The sequence below is a fragment of the Anomaloglossus baeobatrachus genome, chromosome 3 (assembly GCF_048569485.1).
Source record: "Anomaloglossus baeobatrachus isolate aAnoBae1 chromosome 3, aAnoBae1.hap1, whole genome shotgun sequence".
Lineage (NCBI taxonomy): Eukaryota > Metazoa > Chordata > Amphibia > Anura > Aromobatidae > Anomaloglossus > Anomaloglossus baeobatrachus.
In genome coordinates this window covers 624,185,400-624,211,722 of record NC_134355.1, presented here as the reverse complement: position 1 = coordinate 624,211,722, position 26,323 = coordinate 624,185,400, and the positions used below count along the sequence as shown (strand labels likewise).

Genomic DNA, 26,323 nt, shown 5'->3' with positions numbered 1-26,323 from the left:
GCCCGTGCAGCCTGCTGCTTCTAAGCCGGCTGATTACTGTCACGCATATTAATGATGCACGACACAGCCGACCCGGAAGCAGCTGCTACGGGGGTCAGCGCCGGCCGGATGCTGCACCGCGGGAGCGATCAGCACCATGGAGAGCGGGAGCGGGCGCAGGTGAGTTGATTACTAAGTGCAATCACGGGCCACGGAGAACGGAGCCCGGATTGCACTTAGACAACCCACGTGTGCCGTGATTCACAGTACACGCAGGGACATGTGCGTGTTTTACACGCCAGTGAAAAACGTCAGTGTTTTTCACTGACGTGTGAAACGGGTCTTACAGAGTATGTGAATTGAGACAGTCCCTGAACTAATTTGACTGGTATGAAACATTTATGAATTATCGTTTCTAAATTATCTTTTCATTCTCAAAATAAAAGGGGGGATCAATAATTAATATGTACACAGGCATACTGTATATATACTAATGTAGCACCCACAGGTTAAGGGGTTAACTTTACTCGTCACCGGGCCGGTGATGTCAGGTCTGGGGATGTCACGGGTGGCCCTGCCCGGCTTCGTGGCCCCGAGGCATATAATAAAGGGGGAGATGAATGGAGGATGGTTTGGGATGATGGGGATAGTTTGTCTCGTGACGCCACCTGTGGTATGCGGTCAGGGATTAGTCACCACTGCGGGTGTTGTCCTCCGGGGCTGATGGTGTCGCAGCAAAGATGGTTCTGCTCCACACTGGTGGAGTAGGCCCCGGGGAAGATGAAGAGAGTTGTAGTGATGGTAGGCGCCGGCGCTGGCAATAAGAGGTACAGTCAGCTGCTGTGGTTCCAGGTCTTTTTACTCACTGTCCTTTAGTTGCCCGGGTGTACCGGTCTCTGCCATGATGGGCTCCAGCCGATCCCGGATAAGGCTCCATGAAGAAAAGAAGAGTGGTGTCATGCTGCCAGAACTGAAGTCCCAACTTGACTGAAGTTTGTGTAAGAGTTGCTCCTACTTCTACCCCAAGTGGTGCCCACCCCCCCATGTGGTTGTCCTAGTGACCGGGAAAGTCCCATGCATCATGATGGCCACCCCCCAGCCTACCCTAGTCCAGTCCCCAGTGGGAGGGTACCTAAGCTGTATGTAAGGTTAAATGTGAAAACACCGTTGGTTAACCCCCTCCTTACCCGAGCTGAATACTGCACCTTAAGTGAGGTGCAGTACCCTGTGGCGACTGAAGCCACAGGGCGCCACACTAACAGTTTCATATTCAGTAAAAATCATTTTATCTGTCTTCTCGTAAATCTATTTATAAGCTATATTCTGTTACTCCATAACCCACATAACAGGCCACTAGGTGTCTCTTTTTTGTCTGTTGTCAAGCGTAATCAGTTTCTAGCAGCAGAGACCAGGAATGGATTACGGAAAGTGGTTGCTCCTGCTTGCCTGGCTATCAAGTGGTTGCTCCTGCACATGGTGGACTTCTAGTTCAGGGCAGGCAAGCCATTGGAAAAAGGTAGAAGTAACGCATGCTGAGAAGATAGAGAAAGAGAGTTCCAGTACATATAGTGTCGGCAGGATGCTGATTAAGTGGAACTGCCAAACCATGATAATTTAGAGAATTAGACTGATATAGTACATTTATGGATATTCCATAATTTTCCTAGGAGGTAATACCACTTTAAATTCAAACAAAATGGAAGAGTCGGTAAGTAATATGGACACATGTATATAGTATGTATTTTATTAAAAAAAAAAAAAACTTGTACATATTAAATTATTACATGGCCAGACCAGGAAATACGGCACATCGCACATACGCTATATACAAAAATAAAACTAATTTCAAGATTGACAAACCTAAAAGACACAAAGTCATTCCCTAACTAAGTGTAACCGAGACGTCAAGATTCATTAACTTGGACAGACGAGAAGACGGCACCGACTGCCGGTAATTGGGGAGTGACTGAGCCCCCGCCGGAGACTCGCACTTCACACGACCTACATGACTCAATCTCAGAAGCCGGAATCACAGCAAAATCCATGGGATTTCCCGTCATACAATTCACATGTGCTGATGTCACTGACACAATCATGACTGTGCTCGATCATTAGAAAACAGCGGCTAATGTTACACTTCAGAAACTGCAAAATATGGAGAAAATTCTAGAGATGGATGATTCATGATCCGCACTTTGCAAATAGTCTGCTTTCAGAATTTCCTATCAGTTTGTGTCTACAGCTTCTTTGCAGGCCTAGGTATTTCCATTGCAACAGACAACAAGCAAATCCTAGTGTAGTCTGACCCTCCCTCATTTACCTTTACGATTCCATACACATGGCGGGTTCATGAGAAGTTGGGAAGCAGATGGAAGGGAGAATGCAGGACCAGAAAAAGAGAGTTTGATTGTTTTCTGTTATGGAGGCACATAGGTCTACAGGTGCGCTGTATGCAAGAAATTATAGGTCATTTTTATTTATTTTTTTAATCAAAACCTGATGTATTGCAAAGTTGCTCACTTTGCATCCTTAGAGGTCAGCCTGAGCAGATCTACATTGGAGGAGGGGCTCGAAAAGCAAGTTGGGCAAAACAGCAGGAGTTAACAAAAGACCCAATGTGACTCCATGACCTTAAGGTTCACTTAGACCTGGAGTCGTCTCTGGTTTGTGTTGAACCATACAGATTCTGGGTGCACAGCCAATGTTGCAAGTAATCAACAAAAGGGATGCTGCGTCCTGCATGAATAAACAGACAACAACTGGGGAGAAGAAAGCTCATGCATAATGGACGCGCAAACCGCAAAGTGAGACCATAATACTGGAATTGTAAGTAGAAAAATATGAAATTTATTGAACAAACCCAAAACACACAATGTATTAAAATCACTTAAAACCATGAAACGTCAAAGTCCCACATCTCTCATGCTGGTAATAGGGGGTACCGCCCCGTACAACCATTCAGTGTGCAATATGTAAGCAGATTTTAATCAGAAAGTACATTATGCGCTTAAGGTAATCCCTATACATACATGAAAACTCATAGAATCTGAGTGACCGGGAGCAGAACTAATAGGCAGTCCCCAATGTTAAGCTGAATAAAACACTGTGTGGAACCCCCAATGTGGTAAAAGGAGGATACCTGCATGTGACACAAGACAAAGATGGAGGGGTGTAGGGGGTAACCAATAACCACAACATATGGTATATTATTCAAAATTGAAAGGCATGAAACATAGCTCTATATAAAACAAAAGAAGGTATGTAGGGCAACCAATGACTACACATATGATATATCATTCAGATGAAGCATAAAGAAAAATATATTCTGTATATATATATAGTATGCAGTTCCATTGGAGATAACCACAACACATTATATGCCATAGAGAATTGGTGCCCAAAAATCCCCCATGGTGTACATGCAGATACCTAACACAGGACTGACAAGCTCACGGTCTGAGAGGGAGCTGAGCGCACGGCAGAGCCCAGCAAGAGAGGAGAGATGTGGGGAGAAACCCCACGCGTATCGCTGGCAAGCAGCTTCGTCAGGGGAGAGTGTGTCACACGCTTGCCAGCGATACGCGTGGGGCTTCTCCCCACATCTCTCCTCTCTTGCTGGGCTCTGCCGTGCGCTCAGCTCCCTCTCAGACCGTGAGCTTGTCAGTCCTGTGTTAGGTATCTGCATGTACACCATGGGGGATTTTTGGGCACCAATTCTCTATGGCATATAATGTGTTGTGGTTATCTCCAATGGAACTGCATACTATATATATATACAGAATATATTTTTCTTTATGCTTCATCTGAATGATATATCATATGTGTAGTCATTGGTTGCCCTACATACCTTCTATTGCTTTATATAGAGCTATGTTTCATGCCTTTCAATTTTGAATAATATACCATATGTTGTGGTTATTGGTTACCCCCTACACCCCTCCATCTTTGTCTTGTGTCACATGCAGGTATCCTCCTTTTACCACATTGGGGGTTCCACACAGTGTTTTATTCAGCTTAACATTGGGAACTGCCTATTAGTTCTGCTCCCGGTCACTCAGATTCTATTTTTCATGTATGTATAGGGATTACCTTAAGCGCATAATGTACTTTCTGATTAAAATCTGCTTACATATTGCACACTGAATGGTTGTACAGGGCGGTACCCCCTATTACCAGCATGAGAGATGTGGGACTTTGACGTTTCATGGTTTTAAGTGATTTTAATACATTGTGTGTTTTGGGTTTGTTCAATAAATTTCATATTTTTCTACTTACAATTCCAGTATTATGGTCTCACTTTGCGGTTTGCGCGTCCATTATGCATGAGCTTTCTTCTCCCCAGTTGTTGTCTCTGGTTTGTGTAACTAGTTATACTTAGAGGGGTTGTCCACTACTCTTACATTGATGGCCTAGCCTAAAGGGTGCTTTACACGCTGCGACATCACTAGCGATAGCTATCGATGTCGTACGCGATAGCACCCGCCCACGTTGCTGTTTCTTCATGGGGGTGATCACTGCCATAGTGAATGTGACGCCCTGGCGCCGCCAGGTGGTCACAGAAAACATACACCCCACACAACACCTTCCCACAGCAGGTCCCATCAGCCACAAAATCCTAGCCACCCCACCCAGGGTAAGAAGGACACACCAGTGGGCAGGACCAGGCGGATTGGGAGCGCCCACCTAGGGGTCTTGAGGATCTGGGGAAGGGAACCAGTCAGTCTAAGTCAAGTTTGGAGGTCGAGTGGAGCGGAGTGACAGCGACGTGTCAACGATCAACGATTATTGACGTTTTTCCGATTGTTGATCGTCGCTCCTTTTAGTCACACACAACGATATCGCTAACAGTGCCGGATGTGCGTCACGAACACCGTGACCCTGACGATATATCGTTAGCGATATCGTTGTGTGTAAAGTACCCTTTTTGATTGGTCAATGTTTGATTGGCTGCGGTCCGGCACCCATGCCGATCAGCTGTCCCTGGTGTTGGCAGCAGGCGTCTGGAAATACTACGTTCTGGAGCTGCTCCGTCTTCTGATAATGGCCGCAGCCGGGTACTACTCATCTGCCTCCCATTCAAATCAATAGGAGGCAGATGTGGAGTACCCGGCTGCTATCAGAAAACAGGGCAGCTCCGGAACTGAGCATTTCCAGACACCACCGGCACCAAGAATAGCTGATCGGTGGGGGTGCCGGGTGTCCTACGACCAGACATTGATAACCTATCGTTAGGAGAGATCATCAATATAAAAGTAGAGGACAATGTCTTAACACAAATGGTACTTTGTAATCTATCTATACACTATGGGGTAGTTATTGCAAAAAAAATTTCTGTCTTCAAAATACCTTTATTACAGCTCACAGTCTGCCAAAACTATTACTCTAAAGGCCCCGTCACACACAGAGATAAATCTTTGGCAGATCTGTGGTTGCAGTGAAATCATGGACATATTGTTCCATTTGTACACAGCCACAAACCTGGCACTGATTGTCCACAATTTCACTGCAACCACAGATCTGCCGCAGATTTTTCTCTGTGTGTGACAGGGCCTTAACTCCTTATTATAAGAAAAAACACAAACAATAATAATAATAAAGTTACAATTCCACCTATTCAATGCCTAAAATATATACAAAGACATATTACATATAAATAAATCTAGGAATGTATCTGATGTGTTTGTCCGTGTCACCACGTCAGCTGTCCATCAGCTCCGACGTAACTCAGATCTGTCCAGTGCAAAAACACCCAATAGTTCTGTGCACAGCATCCAGGTAAGGGTGGCAGCCAGATGCCCCTGGGGGTCATTTAGGCCACTGTTAATTAGACATGGCGGCCGGTTAAGATAAACAAGGGTTTGTCTTCCTTGGCGTTGGCAGTTTGGAACTCATCTCGTAGACGGAATTGCCACTCGTCCTCCAGCTCCAGCCGCACTACCGTCTGGCGCAGAGCATTGCGGTCCTGGCACACGACACACAGCGTGGCATCTAAAGTGTAGAGAAAATGGTGAGAATGTGCCAATGCAATGTAAATAGTTATAGAGGAATCATGATCTGCTGAAATGTAGAATTTTAAAGGAGTTTTCTAGGCCCTGATGTTCTCCCAATATGTGATTGGTGAAGGTCAAAAGGCACCAACACATTAGACAGATTTCCACGCCCTGATGATCTCTCATTATCAGATCGGTGGAGGTCAAAAGGCACCAACACATTAGACAGCTTTCCATGCCCTGATGATCTCTCAATATAAGATCGGTGGAGGTCAAAAGGCACCAACATATTAGACAGATTTCCACGCCCTGATGATCTCTCAATATAAGATCGGTGGATGTCAAAAGGCACCAACACATTAGACAGATTTCCACGCCCTGATCTCTCATTATCAGATCGGTGGAGGTCAAAAGGCACCAACATATTAGACAGATTTCCACGCCCTGATCTCTCATTAGCAGATCGGTGGAGGTCAAAAGGCACCAACACATTAGACTAATGTTGGCCAAACCTGGCAATATCGATGGGTTTGGCTGACAACCCCATGTGTAGGGTCCCCCTAGAGATAATTGTGGGGGAGTTAAAGATCTATCAGGTATGAATTCAGACAATCATTTTGTTCTCATCAAGATAAGCTAACGCTAAGGAGTCAGGCAGCAACTCTCATACAGAACACAGGAGCGCTCGGCAGTATGTATGAAGGATTCGGGAGAGATCACTGCCAGGTTAACGATTGTCCAAGCGAAGGGGGGGCTTAACACCTGACACCCCACCGATCAGCAGATTGACGGGATGCAGTGTACCTGTAGCTGCTCCGTACATTGTATAGTGGCCGTGAGAGGTATTGCATGCTCTCTCTCACGCTAGTGAATGCAGTACCCTTTGAGACCACTACACAATATACGGACTTGGGCAACTTCTGATGTCCCATGGTGCCTTCAATCAGTTGACAAGTCCTGTAAGTAAGTGCCCCACAGATCTGATATTGATGATCCATTGTAAGGATAGCTTATCAATGTGAAAGACCAAAAAAGAATAAAGGCTGCTTTACACGAGTCAATCCATCGTGCGATTTTTTTTGCAAAGTCTTTTTTTTTTTTTTGTTTGTATCGCTGATAGGTAGTTGTCCATGTGTCACACGTTGAGTGTTGTCAAACGACCACAAAACGCTCATCGATATATTGATTGGCCATGGCGGACGTCCAAAAGGCTTCACACATGTTTTCCTTTGGTCAATCTGTCTTTTGTATGGGCGTAATTAGGCAAACTATACACCCCTCCGTGACGTTGTCTGGATTGTTGCACGCCCTGAATTATTCTGACCTACTCAATCCAGTTCTGCTAATGTGGTTGATTGGTTACATCCCATATATATAGTTTCTCTTCTGCGTCTGTCTTTATTGCCTCGTGTGTCCTTAGCATCATTCTTGTTTGTTGTTTGTGGTCTGGTTAATGTCGATTTTGATCCAAAAAGGAAATATTGGCATATAACAACTTACCACAAAAAAGGGATAACAAGGAGTGAGGGCGGAAAATCCAGCGAACAAACAAACGTAAGAAAAATTAGGAGTAATTCACTATAAAACACTGTGCATGACGCCAAGGCTGAATGTTCACACATCATGACTACAGCTCCGTATTTTATAACAGTAATAACCAATCAAAACGCATCTGCTACAACCAATCCGATTAGATTAGGCGTGATTATTTAAAACCGCAAATACGCCCTGAACGTTTACTGACGTCACAAATAACTACGAGGATGGCCGATTACACGGTGTCACACTTTGCAATGTGTCGTTCATTAAGACTAAACTGACCAATTTTATGGAATTAAACGATGAGTACACGATGGCCGAATTTCAAACGATTAAGCATCGGTTGGACTCGCAAGGAGCTGTCACATGAGGAGATGTCGTTACGAATGACGGAAGTGCGTCACAAAATCCGTGACCCCAACAATGCATCGCACAATAGATCGACTCGTGTAAAGCAGCCTTAACCCACACACTACAAAGTCACCATAGATATGCATTGGAGGCCCTCGGGGTCCCCTGGACTTGTTAGTCCCATCCATTTTTCTGCTGGGTGGAAAGATATTCTCATGTTTTGATGTAGTTGAGAATTGGTAATTAGCCCAAGGATCATAAAAAAAGGCCATTCTGTCTCAGGAGGTAAATGCTGGCACCATAAGGAGGGGCCCATTTTAATTCTACCTTTCTTTTAAGGCACTGGGCGAGATGTAAGAGTTAAACTCTAAAATCACACCACTTTATATGTGTCAATCATGAACCCATTGAGCAACATAAGCGGCCACATAATTTTTCTACCAGTCTTTTTTCTCGAAGCCGTGACCTGGAAATACTAATGTCACAGAGGATCCGTATCCTAATTAAACCCTCTGAACAGACCTTCAAGGTGTTTGTTTTCATTCACATTGCTCTGGAAAATCTAATTACATGGTGTAATCTCTGGGGTATAGTAGACTTCACCCAGGACCCTCTGCTTAATACCAGCGCTAGAACGTTCCTTTAATGAAGAAACACAAAATAATTATGATGGCGGCTTGTGATATTTTATGCCTAATCTGCATCAAGAGACTTATGTTTTGAGGGCTTACAGCAGCGAGGATTGTGCGCTCTCCGAGCCTGATTTACCTTTAAGGAACTGAAACTTCTTCAAGAAACTGGCCAAAACAAAAGAGTCGCAGAGGTGCAGCAGGAGCCCGCTGAACATCAGGTCCGGGCAGCTAATGTTAATGGAGTGAGGCCGCGAGCTGACATAACAAACCGAAATCTGAAAAAAAAAGAAAGATTCTATCTACTGTTTGCAATATTACAAATTATATTTTGCTTTATTTTTTGGGATGAGCAAGTCAGAACTGTAAAGTTCAGGGTTAGTACCGGACACTGGGTGTCCCGGGCTGGGACTCGAACTTGGACTTTAAAAAAAAGATTGGTGTTCATTCGTATGTTAATAAAGTTTGTTGAAAGGCTGCAGCACAGCCAATCATCAAGCTTCATTACAAGCAGATGATGACTGTAGGTCGCTTTGAATAATAAAGATTAAAAAAAAATAAATAAAATGGGCTCCCGCCTATTTTTTTGATAACCAGAGTGGATAAAGCAGCAGATGCAGCCTGCAGTCCTCAGCTGTCTGCTTTACCTTGGCTGGTTATCAAAAATAGAGGGGATCCCAAACCATTTTTTTTTTATTTAAATAAATCATGTAAAAAAAAATGGTGTGGAGTCCACCCTAATTTTGATAACCAGCCAAGGTAACCCTCAGTCTGATATAGTGCCGCACGACCATCTCTACCCTCACCTACTGTATCCTCTCACATCCCTTGTAGACTGTGAGCCCTCGCGGGCAGGGTCCTCTATCCTCCTGTACCAGTCTGTGGCTTGTGTTATTTATGATTATTATACACTACTATGTGTACCCCTTTCCACATGTAAAGTGCCATGGAAAAAATGGCGCTATAATAATAATATTATTATTATTATTAATAATAATAATAATAATAAAAAAAGGTAAAACAGACAGCTGTGGGCTGGTATTATCAGGGTGGGAAGGGTCGTGGTTATATGGCCCATCCCAGCCTAAGAATACCAGTGCGCAACGACCTCAAAAGTGGAGCATAGATGTGCCAATTCTGGTGCTTTACACGACTCTTCTTGATTGCCCTGGTTTGTCCCTCGATTGACCATTTTACAGCTATTTTGCAGCACATAAGTTCGAGTCTCCATTGACTTATATGGGGTTGAGGGTCCAGGGTCAGTTTTGGGTCAAGTTTGGGTACTGAACCAAACTTTTAGCTACTTTTAACCTCCACAGATTTGCGCATCTCTCTTTATTTTTTTCTACGACTCTTCATATAACGGTTTAGAAAATATTTAGCAAGCACTAAATCATCAATTTACTGCTAATCACTTTTCCACTTTGCAGTACAGATTTGGACAAAATCAGCAGAGTCATCTCATACAGTGCAGAAGGTTTTGATAAAGCAGATTAGTAAAACTATATACACATTAAAGGACTCCTTTACACAGACTGACTGGATTTGCAACCAATCAGTAAATCTTTACCAATTGGCGATCGTTTTACAGCGTGTTTTCAGAGGCAGACAGCAGTAAACGATAAACAGTGAGCGAATTGCAATAGATAGCTCCGTGCGCATAGGCTGCCTTGGATGTTGGCAGTGAGTCCTGTTTACACAGGATGATGTATCACCAGGAACAATGATCATTTGCACTGCACTAAAGATCATTTCATCCAATGAACAAGAGTATTTAGGAACACTCGTCCGAGATTACCTTTAGTGTAAATACAGAGCTTAACACTAAGTGCACATGGCGTCTCCTAGATATCAGCAAAGCCACCAAGCCTTTCTAGGGGAAGCCATTCCAGGAAAACACCGGTGATCATTTTCCTGAAGCGGCTTTACTAGCGGTGTTACCAAAATTCTTGCCACATTTTTCACTCTATACTATGAAGTAGAGAGAGCTGGAGGCTTCCTAGCGGAATCCATCTAAAAGAAGCATGCCACTTCTTATAATCACTTTTCTGAACCCTGAAGTGGTTAAAAGATGTGAAATAAGATGGCACGTGTTGTTTTGAGTATGTTTATTTATGGGACGCTTTTGCGTCAGGTGCACATAGACTTAGGCCTCTGAATGTGATTATCTGCCTCTCTCTGGTCTCTAGTCCCTTGACACTTATCTCTGCAGCTGCCATAAAGCAAGCACACGCACAGATGTACGGAAATGTCAATGCAAACAATACAAGAATAAAGTGTGTCTCAAAGGATCCATGGTGTTTATTAGCAAATGTTTTTAATTTATCCTCTTCCTTTATTATGCGGTTTAATGAAATCAGATTCTCATTTTATTTCTAGAAACATCTCCCTTCTTATACATGGATGAGTCTTGCCTTGAGACTTGGGGGTACTTTGCACGCTGCAACATTGCAAGCCGATGCTGCGATGCCGAGCGCGATAGTCCCCGCCCCCGTCGCAGCTGCGATATCCTTGTGATAGCTGCCGTAGCGAACATTATCGCTACGGCAGCTTCACATGAACTCACATGTCCTGGGACGTCGCTCTGGCCGGCGACCCGCCTCCTTATTAAGGGGGCGGGTCGTGTGGCGTCACTGTGATGTCACACGGCAGGCGGCCAATAGGAGCAGAGGGGCGGAGATGAACGGGATGTAAACATCCCACCCACCTCCTTCCTTCCGCATATCCTACAGGAGCCACGGTGACGCCGGTAGGAGATGTTCCTCGCACCTGCGGCTTCACACACAGCGATGTGTGCTGCTGCAGGAGCGAGGGACAACATCGGACTGTCGCGTCAGCGTAATTATGGATTACGCTGACGCTATACCGATGATACGATTACGACGCTTTTGCGCTCGTTAATCGTATCATCTAGGCTTTACACACTACGATGTCGCTTGCGATGTCGGACGTGCGTCACTTTCAATTTGACCCCACCGACATCGCACCTGCAATGTCATAGTGTGCAAAGTGCCCCTTAGGCCACCTTCACACTGCATTCCAATTTCCGTTCAGTGGTCCTGTCTGGGTGTCCGCCTCCGGAAAGCGTATACTCCCAAAAATGGTACACGGCAGAGCACACGGTGACTCCGTCTGCACCATTATAGTTATGGTCCCATCGGCATATACGTCCGGAACCCATTCAGACAGATGCCCCGACGGGACCATTGAATGGATAACGGAACGCAGTGTGAAAGGGGCCATAGGGTTTTTTCATCGTAATGGTGTGGAGTTCCAATAACAGAGAAAACTCATGTACAAGAATGGAGCGTTTTTTGAGGAAAAAGAAATCACCTGCCAACGATCCCAAATGTCCCGGGACAGACCCAAATTTTCAGAAGCAATCCAGACAAATTTGGGGAGTACCTGATGGTAAAGGGAAGGGGTTACGGGAAACCTAGCCCTAAAGAGGATGTTCTGGGCTGGGTCAGGGGTGGGTAGGAGGATGTTCCCAGATGGGCAGATGGGATTAAACATCCCTATTCACTCAAAAGACAAGTAGGTTTGTATGCAGCAATTTATAACCTGAAACTCAAAAAAAATTCTCATAGATGGAAATGCCTTTTTTTAACATTAGGTGTCATCAATCATTTTTGGATGATTGTGCTCTATGAACTTTGTTTCCCCTAAATTAAGACCTACCCCTAGCATGATTTTACAGGATTTTTGGAGTATGCTTTAAATATAAACCCTACTTCAAAAATAAGTCCTAGTTACATAAAGGGCTGGCATTAGGGTGAGTCGCTTGAAGAAAAATGGGTTGCGTGATCGAGTCACCAGAAGAAAGCCCTTACTGCACAAATGCCACAAAGTATCTCACCTACAATACACAAAACAGCACAGAGACAAGCCTCCAAACTTCTGGAACAAGGTAATTTGGAGTGGTGATACCAAAATCAAACTTCTTGGCCACAACCATAAACGTTACATTTGGAGAGGTGTCAACAAGGCCTATGATGAAAGGATCACCATTCCTACTGTAAAGTACGGAGGTGGCTCGATGATGATGATGTGAGGATGTGTGAGCTACAAAGGCACAGGAAACTTGGTCAAAGTTGAAGGAAAGATGAATGCAGCACATTATCAGCAAATACTGGAGGCAAATTTCCACTCATCAGCCCGTAACCTGCGCATGGGATGTACTTGGACGTTCCAACATGAGAAGGATCTAAAACACAAGGCCAAGGCGAACTGTCATTGGCTACAGCAGAACAAAGTGAAGGTTCTGGAGTGGCCATCTCAGTCTCCTGACCTCAATATCATTGAGCCACTCTGGGGAGAACTTAAACACGCAGTTCATGCAAGAAAGCCCAGGAATTTATAGGAACTGGAGGATTTCTGCCAAGAAGAATGGGCAGCTTTACCATCTGAGAAAATAAAGAGCCTCATCCAGAACTACCACAAAAGACTCCAAGCTGTCATTGATGTTAGAGAGGACAATACACGGTATTCAGAACTGGGGTATGTGAACTTTTGATCAGGGTCATTTGAATGTTTTTGGTTATCATTATGATTTAAAAATAGAAAACACAGTAGTCTGACAATAAATGGCTTCACTCAACCACTAACCATGAGTGAAAAAAAAGATTTTGTGTTATCATTGATCTTCTCTGAAAAAAGGACAAGAAAGCAAAAAATCTGCCGGGGTGTGTTAACTTTTGAGCACAACTGTAGATAAATAGACAAAGTTTGGAGAGTTATATTTCAGAATGCAATACGATTATATTTGAATAAAATTTGAATAAATGTGGAATGTTGTTAATGGAAAAAATAAGACATCCCCTGAAAATAAGTGTCGCGAGCGGAGGGGACGCGCTCGCTACGCTCGGGTCCGGGGCTTCTGCTGCTGCTGCTCGGTGGCTCGAACGGTGGACCGGACCCGGTAACTCGAGCAGCGCTCCTCACCCGTGAGTGAAAAGGGGGTGGTATGTTTAGGGAGATTGTTCGTGACGTCACCCACGGGACGTGGTGATGATGGCACCACCGCTGCTGGTAATGGGGTTCCCGGGAGAGATGCTAGGATGTTGTCCCCTCCATGGGTAAGGGGGTTGGTGATCCCGGGGCCCGGTGATGTAATGGGGAGGCTGGATGGCTGGGGTGCAGGGTTGCAGGGACGGCGCGGTGCCGGACGGCACTGGTGTACTCACTCAGACAATCACTGACAAAGCCTCTGGTAAACCAAAACGGCTGGATGGACGGGTCCCGCAGCTGGCTGCAGTGTTGTTGTTGTGCTCTCCCCGGACGGCTGATGATGGCTGTCTTTCCCTGCACCTGTGAAGATGTTCTTGACTCCTGTGGTTGCCCACCGGTAGTCCGCTCCCTGGCGTATAGGTGCCGTAGAAGCCCGTTTTGCCCACAGGCGCTGGCCCTTGGATCTCTAGCCTGTGGCGGTGGCTGTATATCCTCTCTGGGTGGACTGTTGCCTTCAATCGGGACTTGGTTCTTAGGAAACCCCTGGGGTTCCTGTCACATTCGGATTTGACTATTGACGGCGGCTCCGAGCCTGGTCAGGGTCCGATGGCCCTGCCTGTGTGCTTAGCTTCACTCTGTTCCCCAGTCCGGTACCGGTGGGCCGACGCCCGACCCTGATCCTTACGGCTCTGCGGAGTTCCACCAACTCCTGCAGATGGCCACCACCGTCTGCCAACCTTGCTGTCAGTGCCTGGCCTCCTACCCAGGCACACGCAGACGTTTCACTCCTCTCACTTTCACCTCCAAAACTGATCTGTCACTTTTCCCGCCTCCAGGCCTGTGAACTCCTCGGTGGGTGGGGCCAACCGCCTGGCTCCGCCCCACCTGGTGTGGACATCAGACCCTGGAGGGAGGCAACAAGGGTTTTTTGTCTGACTGTTGTTACTGTCTAGGGTGGGGGGGGGGTGTATGGTGTTATGTATGTGACTACCTGGCTAGTCCAGGGCGTCACATAAGCCCTAGCCCATCTTTTGTAGCAAAAAAAAAAAATATAAGACCCTGTCTATTTTTGGAGCAACACGGTACCTGGGGTCCAAGGTTTAGGTAACAATCTACTACGAGGACCGGGTGGCTGCGATTATTCACGGACAGAGGAAAGAATCGGTGACTGTGGAAATGGAGGAATTTCTCCAGCAGCAGCTGAGCGGGGGCAGCCAGGATGGTGTGTTTGCTGTCAGGAGCGCAGATGTAGTGAGCAGAGGAAACAGACAGCGACGAATCAAGGACCTGGAGGAGAAATCCAGATATATAATTAAAGCAAAATAATCAGGAAATTACTGTAAAATTGCACATTATGTTGCTATTTTTTGCATGACGATTGCAGAACAGAGATAAAATTGTACATTTCGGGGAAAAAATTACAAATAAATAATATCTGATCCAAATAAATATACTTTACGAGTAAAGATAGCAAAAAAATAAATAAATTAGGGAGCCATAGATGTATATCAGGATTTCTTGCCTTTGAGTTTTCAGCCTCCATTTATCTTGCAGGAGAGGCGGTGAGGATACAATCACCCATAAACTAATATGAGACACTGTCACAGATATAAAGTGCAATTTTTCCTGAAGTATCCATTGTTCTGATGTCATTACCTGCGGGTGATAAATGCCCCTGTCTAATGTCAGGCTTTATTGGAAGCCATTTAATGGCTACGTCACGAAAAGCTAGTGAAAAGGTCATGTCAAACTGATCACACACCGGCATCTTTCACCAATACACTTCTTATAAAAAAAGCATATGTCTTATATATCAGCTTTATAACAGACTAGCTGTAGTACCCGGGCGTTGCCTGGGATAGTAACTGTCTCTTTCCCAGTCTGTCTCAGATCTGTCTCTCTATTTCTGTCTGTGTGTCAGTCTATCCAGTCTGTCTGTTTGTGTCTATCTCGCTGTCTGTTTCTATATCAGTCTCTCTGTCTGTCACTCTATCTCTGTGTCTGTCTGTCTCGTTCCAGGTCTGTCTCTTTTTTCCTCTGCCTCTATCCCCCTCTGCCTCTATCCCCCTCTGCCTCTATCCCCCTCTGCCTCTATCCCCCTCTGCCTCTATCCCCCTCTGCCTCTTTCCCCCTCTGCCTCTTTCCCCCTCTGCCTCTTTCCCCCTCTGCCTCTTTCCCCCTCTGTCTCTTTCCCCCCTCTGTCAAAACATAAGTCTATAACGTTCCCTGGGTCACATGGGGTGTCTGTGCAAAATTTCGTGATTGTAAATGTGACAGTGCGGATTCCTATAGCGGACATACACACATACATACACTCAGCTTTATATATTAGACTACCAATATATAACACATAGCCCAACACAAGCACTTGTTCACCATCTGCCTGGCAAGAAAGATTTCAAAGTATGTTGGGAGTTTCCCGCCGTACATTGTAAATATGGAGGATAAATGTGATGTGAACATATTTTTAAAGGGGATCTGTCACCAGGCTTTTGCCAAATATTCTGAGGGCAGCATAATATAGGGGCAGAGACCCTGATTCCACTGATGTGTCGCTTGCTGTATTTTTGACAAAACTGTTTTATCAGCAGGAGATTATCTCTAGAGGACTATTTGGCCTGCTGCCAGATAGTACAACCACACCCCTTTTCTGTCTATGCACAAAAAGCTACCTATCAGTGATGTGGGCGGAGTTATCCAGTGCTTAGCATTCAGAGAACTTGTAGATATGCAGAAATGTTATCAAAACTGCAGCAAGCAGCTCAGTAAGTGATATATTGCTGAAATCAGGGTCTCTGCCCCTACATTATGCTGCTCTCAGATGGGGTAGCAAAAAACTGGTGACAGATTCACTTTAAGGCCACCATTCACATTAGCTAGATGTCAGCTATAGATTTAGCCGACAGGTCTCTCTCCTGAGTCCTGACTACCTGATAAAGTCCAGAGCTGAAAACTGGTTTGTGAATTGTTTTATGCTCATCAGTAATGAACTCGACTACTTTTCAACAATTTGTGTGAAGTGGAATAATTTACCTCCCAGAGAACAGAGCACCCAATGGATCCTTTACCACCTTTAAACCATTCTACTACCCAGCTAAATCTGATAACTGGAAAAGGACAGAGCTGCAGCAGTCACCCCATAAAGTAACACAACAAGGAAAAATAGAGGTTAGTGTCTCTACTATATGTACTACTACACCTAAACCATGGAAGTAGATTAACTCACTGCTGAACAAAAGGAATCAAATTCTGAAAACTAATAGACCGTACCTTCTTTCCTTCAACATCATCCATCAGTCGCTTGCTGTTTCAATAAAATCAGTGTTTTATCAGCAGGAGAATATCACTTCAGGACTAGGTGTTTCGTGCCTCTTATTCAACTGCTCTGTATAACCACATCCCCACCACTGATTGTCAGCTTTCTGTCCATGTACAGTGCACAAAGAAGCTACCAAACAGTGGTCTGGGCGGGATTATACAGAGCTCAGCATTCTGAGCACTGCTAAATCTGCAGCAGAAAAAAACTGACTGTTTTAACATGACAGCAAGTCGCCCAACAAGTGGTACATCCATGAAATTAGGCTCTCTGCCCCTAATCATGCTGCTTTTAGATTACATAGCAAAACGTGAAACTTGATGACAGGTTTCCCTTAATACAGCCAAAAAACATCTGCATTGTTTAGGTTTTTTCTTCATTCAACATTATTTTTATGTAAATCTATATATATATATATCACTGACTTAATGGACAGGGCCAGCATTAGAGTGGGGAAAACTAAGCATTTGCACAGAGCCGGAAAACCAGCATCAACAGCAGGAACTACATTGATAATACCATTATCAGTGTAGCTTCCAATGTGGAAACTGCTTGAGGACCTTTGGTGACATCACGATCATGTAACTGACTGTGATGTCACCACAGGTCCTCAACTCTGCGGGACCGGGAAGAGCTAAAGAGGAGATGGGAGAGTGGTAAGTCCTGGTGTGTGCCTCTGTCTGTGTGTGTGTGTGTGTGTGTGTGTGTGTGTATATATATGTGTGTGTGTATATATGTGTGTGTGTGTGTGTGTATATATATATATGTGTGTGTGTGTGTATATATATGTGTGTGTGTGTGTGTATATATATATGTGTGTGTGTGTGTATATATATGTGTGTGTGTGTGTGTATATATATGTGTGTGTGTGTGTGTGTGTGTATATATGTGTGTGTGTGTGTGTGTATATATATATGTGTGTGTGTGTGTATATATATATATATATGTGTGTGTGTGTGTGTATATATATGTGTGTGTGTGTGTGTGTGGTTGAGGCTAGAATGGATGGGCTACTGTCCTGATGGTATATATTAATTAGGACATCAGAAAGTATGGGCTCCTAGTGGTATATACTAGAGCATGTGAGAATACATGGGCTCCTGGTAGTTGTATATGTGTCTGTACGTATGTGTTCTTTGTATGAATGCATCATGTGTGTGTGTACACGTGTGTGTGTGTAATATACAGTGTTTGTGTCACATACTATGTGTATGTAATATCCATTTATAAATCCCGGATGCACAGATAAGAGTTCATAGGTGTAAACATGTCGGCAATTATCCAACGAACAAGAAAAATGCTGCTTATACATCTGGTGATTGGATTGTTTGTGGTGGAACAAAAATCATTGTTCTCAGCAGCACATGGCCCGGTGCAGACTGCAGATGCGCTGCTGATACCATGATACTGTAGGAGACAGACTGATCTACCAGTGTTCATCTTATGCCCATCATCCTTCATCAAGGCCAGGAAACAAGCACTGAATGACTTCAATATTGTCGATAGCGCTCGTTTAACGGTCTGAACTCAGCACATGTAAATGCAATCTGAATGGTTGAGTGTGATGGTGCAATATGTGAGCATTTAGGGCCCCACTCTAACCTTTTGCCCAGGGCCCCACTTTGTCTAAACCCAGTGCTGGTTATGGAAAAGCTGAACTGAGTGCGGCACAGTGACTCAGTGGTTAGCACTGCAGTCTTGTGGTGGCTCAGTGGTTAGCACTGCAGTCTTGCAGTGCTGGGGTTTTGGGTTCAAATCCCACCAAGGACACCATCTGCAAGGAGTTTGTATGTTCTCCCCGTGTTTGCGTGGGTTTCCTCCCACACTCCAAAAGACATACAGATAGGGACTCTAGATTGTGATCCCCCATTGGGCTGTGGAATTAATAGCGCTATATAAATGAATAAAATTAAAATTAACTGAGTCTAAACCAAGCCGATGCCTCTCGCTTCTGCTTCCCCTCTTTACACATAACTAGGTAAGTCTTCTCTTTGCCTTGTATTGTAAAGTATAGACGGTCTTCAGAGTGAACGCCACCTGAAGAATGATCGGGCCACCTCATTTCGTTGCTTGCTGTTTTTAGAAACTTGAAATGCTTAAAAGACGCTCAAGGGTCTGAACACATACACAGTGACTGGTTCTTAGAAATGCATGTTTATTGTTTTGAGCGGTTTCTTGGCACTTTACTAGATGGGTCTTGGAGCGGGCCCCCCAGAAAAAGACGTTGTGTGCCCCACCAATGTTTATTAGCCAACCTGAGTATTTAGCATTGCTACATGTCTCCAGTTTAGCTCTTATTCAAGTGAATGGAGCTTAGCTCCAATACTAAATACCACCTGGACTTTATTCTAACCTTGTCCTGCCCCTTTAACGTGTTGCCACCTTTACATTCATACTGTTTAAGATTGAAAGTAGACTTAAATCCATGGAGTTCAACCCATGACCTAACCTAAAATGTTGATCCAGGAGCAAAAAAACTCATGGGGCGCCATTTTAGGAGACAAATTCCTTCTCGACTCCACAGACTAGTTCCCTGGATCAATACCCCATCGCAGAATCTAGTGCACATTCTGTGTTCCCCTTTTATACCGCAGGATGACAAAAGACTTAGCGATGACGGCTGCAGGCGCCGGAGATGTGATGGCCATTACCTTTGGTTTGATGTGCAGAGAGCGCTGTCCTCCAACTGCAATCTGCTTCTTCATGACATTGAAGCGATTAAAGCGACAGACGAGCAGCCCCGAGCTGTTCACTCGTAGATTAAAGTCAACGTCATCACACGTGAACCTGACATGGCAAACACAGGGACATGATCATCAATCATGAAGGAGCCGTACAAAGACAGAAGACCTCGCAAATCACAGCGGAGTCTGGTGAACCTTCATATGCCATCTTATATAGAGATGCAGTGAGGAATTACTGTGCAATATGTAAGAGGAAAATAATCAATTTAACCTTTTCCTAGCCGATCAACTTATTTTGTTCTTTCATTCCCCCCCCCTTCTTCCCAAGTAACATACCATTTTTCCCATTCATTTTTCCAATACTTGTGAGATTAATTTTATGGTAAAAAGTGTCATTCAAATCTAAAATGTACTTAAAAATTTCAGGTGCGGAGAAATAGCAAAAAATAAAACTCAATTCCCGTTATTATGTTTAGGGCATTTTGTTTTCACAGCGTTCATTGTGCAGTAAAGATGACCTGGCAGCATAGCCGACATCTTCCTGTCATGGTGCGGAGAACCTGGCATGTCTGTGGAGGATATATCCATGTAATGCTCCATTTGCCCTGCGGAGGAGCTGTAGCGAAATTCAAGGCTCACTCCTGGATTTTCTAACAGATTGCAGATAGATGATCACTAAGGGGAACTTTGCACGCTGCGACATCGCTAGCATCAGCTAGCGATGCCGAGCGCCATAGTAGCCGCCCCCATCGCACATGCGATATCTTGTGATAGCTGCCGTAGCAAACATTATCGCTACGGCATCTTCAGATGCACTTACCTGCCCTGCGACGTCGCTCTGGCCGGCGACCCGCCTCCTTCCTAAGGGGGCGGGTCGTGTGGTGTCACAGCGACGTCACACGGCAGGCGGCCAATAGAAGCAGAGGGGCGGAGATGAGCGGGACGTAACATCCCGCCCAGCTCCTTCCTTCCGCATAGCTGGTGGAGGCAGGTAAGGAGATGTTCCTCGCTCCTGCGGCTTCACACACAGCGATGTGTGCTGCCGCAGGAATGAGGAACAACATCGTATCTCCTATTGGTGCAACATTATGAAAATGACCGACGCTACACAGATCACCGATTTACGACGCTTTTGTCATCGTTTATCGGCGCATCTAGGCTTTACACGTTGCGACGTCATTACCAGCGCCGGATTTGCGGCACTTTCAATTTGATCCCGACGATATTGCGGTAGCGATGTCGCAGCGTACCCCTAAGAGTTTCAGTAACAAAACATTCTAAGTTTATCATCAGGGGACCCTTCTAACAAAAATAAATTCTTTAAAATGGATAACCACTTTAAAATTTTGAGAAAATTATTGATACATGACCCCATTTATATTTATGACCTTCCAGCATTGCCTAGATCCAAAATATTGGATTGCCTTAATAAGGAGAGATTTGCTAAGCTAAATATGCCAGAATTCATTCAAATGGTGTAATTTAGGTGAAAAGTCAATTATGTTTTTCATGACTTGCCCCATATTTATTGAGCCTTGCCAGATAGGAAACCATACCCTAGTGGATTACTGGAAAAGGGACATGGTTAGGGATGAGCGAGTAGTGAAATACTTGGACTCGCTATACTCGTAACGAGTATATAAACAAGAAAAGCGGAGTACTTGCGTGCTAATATTTAATCATTTTAATACAGACATTTACAAATACATGTAGAAAACATTTAAGAAGTATAGATCCGGGGAAAATGCATGAGGTCCCCGTGAATCACCCAAACTATTAAAATGAACATAATCAGGAGAAAGTCTCAGTATGCAGAAAATATGGCAAATGTCTCCGGCTATATAGAGTGCGGCGTAGTAAAGGATAGAGAATAGGAAGGCTATATCAGGAATCTCATATGATATATATGAAATTATGATAGCCACCTATTTCTAGTAAATATATGTACACCCACCCAGAAAAGTACTAAATAGATGCATGGCCACATATGAAACAGAATGCAGGTGAAAGAAAAATGTCCGTAGACCTCGAGAGCTAAGAAGACGTTGTAGACAATCCGGTAGAGAAATTCATAGTGAAAAATTCAGCTCCATAAGGGACCAAGGCAAACGAAGCCAGCAGATATTGCTTACCGATATGTAGGTGGTTCAGGGGGACCAGTCAGAGGGGACGAGTAGGTCTTACTCGTAACGAGTAGGTCCTACTACTCAGTTACTCGTTACAAGTAGCGAGTCCAATGCAAGTCAATGGGAAATGCGAGTAATTGTCCTAAGTTAGGACTGGGCGGGGAGCGCAGCACCAGGAAGCGGGGAGCGAAGGACCCCGGCTGGGAGCGTGCATCAGCTGATTGCTTAAAAATGCCCGCGGCTTTTAAACAATCATGCATCCATTTCAGCCTTTTACTCAGCCCCCAGACCGCTTTGTAGGGTCCAGCAGACAATTACTCACATTTCCCATTGACTTACATTGGACTCACTACTCCTAACGAGTAATTACAAGGATGCTCCTGGAGTAACGAGTAGCCCGAATACCGTACTACTCGGCGAGTACCGAGTAGTAACTAGTATACTCGCTTCTCCCTAGGCATGGTCTATTGTGCAAACCCATGTACGAAAAAAATGCAGCAAAATTGTGATGCAAATTTCTGGACCAAAATTAGCCAACAAATAAGTGTTGTAAACTTAGAGTAGGTGGTTTTAAAGATTTATCAAACAACACAAACCACTTTTATAACTGTCCAGACTGAGAAAGATGGGAGAATGCATTCGCGGGATCCTGATCCAGCACACAGGTCAGTATTCCTTGACGGCTGGATGGGAGCTTACATATCGCCGTTTACCTGACATCATCAGTGGCTCTTCTTTTCATTAGCGCCTTTCTGTGTACATCACACCACACTGATAACATCAAGCCAGGCAAGCAAATCAGAAGAAGAGCCAAGGATGTCAGGTAAGCGGAGATACGCAAACTTGCATCCAACAGTCAGGGATTACTGACATGGCTACTAATCCAGGCTCCACTGAATGGTTAACCCCCTCTATTAGATTATAATGATAAATCTGCAATCATTGGGCCGATTCATTAAACAGTTTGAACATCTAATGCACCAACAGAATGCAGACAAAGCCCTCAATATGATGGACGCTTCACAAGCGTCCATCATATTGAGGGCTTTGTCTGCATTCTGTTGGTGCATTAGATGTGTTGGCCTGGGCTAACTGGACTGGTTGCCCTCTTTTTTGCTGTGAGTATATTACATTTTTGGGAGAGTTTTTATCTCCTCTTTTTGTTGCTATTTTTGATATTAAACACTTTGCACCATGAATCTAGTGTAAAACAGAAATATTGCACAATTTTTGCATACCCCTTAGTTGCCCAAAAACGTTACAACTTTTTGTGTGTTTACGCCAGCGCCAGACAATTTTGAAAAGTGTGCGGAGTTTAGCTTGGTTGACCTCGGACAAAAAAATGTATCATAATTTACAACACAAAAGCGCTGTAAATGAACACATGACGTACAATATGGCACTTTATTAGTCCCATGGTATTATTCGGCTATTCCACCGAATGCTTTAAATGATAACATGATGAAACTTTCCTAAGGGCTTTTAACAGAATGTTGTCCTAAAACTAACTTAAGCGTCTGGTGAAAATAAGTTACCACCTATTTACAGGATAGGCGATAACTTGCTGATTGGTCAGTGTTCAAGTGCTGGGACCAGGGACATAATGAACATGGTCATAGAAATTGTTTCCGAGATCGGGTTTGTGTTGCAGGGGTGCCCACCGACATCCGTGTGTACTTTAGCTGAATCTGCATCTGAAAAGGCACATTCAGCTGAAGTGTATTGTGGCGCAGAGACCTGTCAGGGTCCCTGAACTGCAATACATGCTATCGGCCAATCAGAGGATGGCAGCTGGAATCTAATTTACTATGTGACGTTGGCAATTCACAGCAGTAACATCATGTGTCGCCATAGCATACGTGCCGATGTAATTTATCAGCCTCCACGCCGGCTACAGAAGAAGATGTTACACAGAAGGGGTGACTAGAATATTTTTGGTTTTTTAATGCATTACAGAAGAGTGATAGAAGGGGGACATATATACCAGGATGAGGGACATATATATCATGATGGGGGATATATATATGCCTGGAAGGGGCCTAGGATGGAGGACATGTATATCATGATGGGGGACATATATACCTAAAAGGGGACCTGGATGGGGGACATATATACCTGGAATAGGCCCAGGATGGGGAACATATATATCTGAAAGGGGCCCAGGATGTGGGACATATATACCAGGATGGAGGGACATATACACCAGGATGGGGGACATATACACCTTGTTGGATTCCAGGATGGGCGGTATTAGTGCAGAATGGGGGACATTACATATGTCTTTATAGGATTTAGAATGCAACAAGGACCTATACAACTGACCAACATGTGGGCAGAGGGAAGGGGGCCTAGTCCAAATCTTGCATTGCGGCCCATCAGACTCTGGTTTCGCCACTGGCTTAAATTCACACCGATTGGCAAGAATGGGGAATTTTTATTCCAAACAGGGCACTATAATGCCCCATACAAAATAGAGGGACAGGTCAGATGTCTGATCGTCGCTCCATTCATTCTCTATGGGGTTAGGGAAAAAAGCTGAGCGCAATGCTGGACAGTCCCATAGGGAATGAAAGGAGCATCAATCAAGCTTGTACGCTGCCTATCCATTCCAACAGGGTTAATACTACCCAATTCTGACGATTAGTGCAGGTCCAAGAAAACAACATTATTAATTATATTCTAACAATTAGGATCAATAATACAAAGAGGAGACGCCAGTTATCAGATTGTAAAAACAAAGTGTGCATCACTTCTAGACCTCAGTGGCATCCTCAGGCCGTTCTCAGTAGGTGCCACCTCTGTTGACATCTGAGCTGAGAAGATGAAGGTTGGTTGCCGCTCTGACTGACACTTTGAGTATTTTCCTATGTAGGGATAAAACCAGGACACTTTGCCGCTGCTATAACCTTCTGCACCTCGGCCAGAGGAGCTGTACAAACAGCAGGATACAATTCTTTATATAGTAATGTAAAGAAAACTCCTAGGAATGAGCGCTGCTGTTGCCATGGGTACAGGGTAACTACATGACAATGGCGGCCTCCGGCTCTAGGAAATGGAGGTAAATAAAAGTTAACACTTTCTCTCACACAGAAAGTTAAGCAATATGACTCTGGTGGATGTTAGGAACGTACATACACACGGGTAACAGAAAAGGGGAAAGACCTTCTACAGGGAGACGACGCACCCGCACCCAATTGCCCCCTACAGCACAACTAAGAACACCACCTTAGACCTGATTTCCTAACGACCATCGAGGGGTTTCTCGTACCTTCCAAAGGACCAGAGGGGAGGCTGCCACACACTGCTTACAAGGGGAAAGGAAGGTGAACAGAAGGAGACAAAAAAAACAAAATGAGGAAACTAAAAACATTTATATAAGGTGAAAGGAATAGGTGCTGGGAAGGAATACAAACCGACTCAACAAGCAAACAGCAGGCACGCAAGCAGTTTTTACCAAAAAGTGAACCCCTAAGCTGAAAGGCTGAAACGCCTTGAAACAAGTCCTCCTAGAGCTACAGCCAGCAAGGATGTGCAGTGAACGGCTCATATAACCCAACCCAGAATGTGATAGGGAAATTGGAAACACCTGGAGAGGAGCAAAACAAGAAAAGAAAGCCAAGACAACAGGAACCATCAGCATTTGGACAGGGAAGAAAAAAGACAATAGCCCAGTAGAAAGAGGAACTGAGCACGCAACAACAGGCCACCGGATCAAATCCCCAAACCGGGCCATGACAGTGTGAAGAACATTTGAAGAATATTCGGGACCCTTGGATAGGTTGGAGGAGTACGATGGCCACCCACCCACCTACCTGTTCTGGTTGTACTGTACGTCCCGTGTCAGGTCCACATTGAGGAGAATGAAGTCATGCAGGTGGCAGCGGCCGAAGGGGTCCGTCACGTCTACACTTTTAGTCTTACTTGTCCATTTCCTCATCCCGAGCATGGCATACTGGGCAATATTCTGCGTGGCCTCCACTTGTTGCAGGATATGTTTTAGAGACACGTTTCTTTCATGCCATGAAAAATCCCTGGAGGATCGTCAGAAAAAATAGATGTCACAAGATAAAAATTTGCATTGATGCTTTCTGCATAGATTAGGATTCGTACACCTGCTCTCGTCATACTGTCCTTGTAACGTCGGCACCCAATTGCCACACCACAAACATCAAATTTGCCAATGTGAGGACAATGTGATCATGTCCTTATGTAAGATGCCAGCATGAAAGTATTGCAAAGGCAGTGCCAGTGTCCACAGGGATACATAGGTCTGGACACTTGCACTTTTGATGCCTTCTGCACTGAGAATGCAGTTATCACCGATCACCTAATTAATTTAACTAAGTAAGTGATACCTAAGCTGAGTCATTCAAGAATGTTCAAGTTTTCAATAGCGTTAAAATGTTCCATTGACAACTATTGTCCATGATTTCCCTCCATAACATTGTAATTTGCTTGAATTAAGGATGCAATCCATTCTCCTGGACAAGGGTCGTGATGGAGAACACCATCTATATAGTCACCCTATAGTTTTATCTCTTTAAGACATTGGATGGTGGGATGTTGGTGGCTGCATTCTGAAAACACACAGCAAAGACATTGTAAAGCAAGAAGCTCCTGGGAGAATTTCGAGGTATGCCTGTATTTGTAGCCATGGTACCTGGTAGCTAATGGCTGCAATTACATTACCGATAGTAAAGTACCATCTAAGCAGTCATTAATTCATAATGTCCAGGGCCTGGAAGATTTCTCGTAGACA

The 26,323-nt window shown here is 44.5% G+C and overlaps 1 protein-coding gene across 1 annotated transcript in view; it reads right to left on the bottom strand.

The window, feature by feature from the left end:
- Positions 1 to 5,503: 5,503 nt before the first annotated feature.
- Positions 5,504 to 26,323, bottom strand: part of GREB1 (growth regulating estrogen receptor binding 1) — a 207,140-nt gene continuing 186,320 nt past the window's right edge. The window contains exons 28-32 of the mRNA XM_075341115.1: positions 25,377 to 25,595; positions 19,406 to 19,541; positions 14,525 to 14,725; positions 8,628 to 8,766; positions 5,504 to 5,967 (exon numbers count right to left, since the gene is read on the bottom strand). Of these exons, the coding sequence (XP_075197230.1) occupies positions 5,804 to 5,967; positions 8,628 to 8,766; positions 14,525 to 14,725; positions 19,406 to 19,541; positions 25,377 to 25,595 (859 nt within the window). The 3' untranslated portion in view covers positions 5,504 to 5,803. The remainder of the gene's footprint in view (positions 5,968 to 8,627; positions 8,767 to 14,524; positions 14,726 to 19,405; positions 19,542 to 25,376; positions 25,596 to 26,323) is intronic.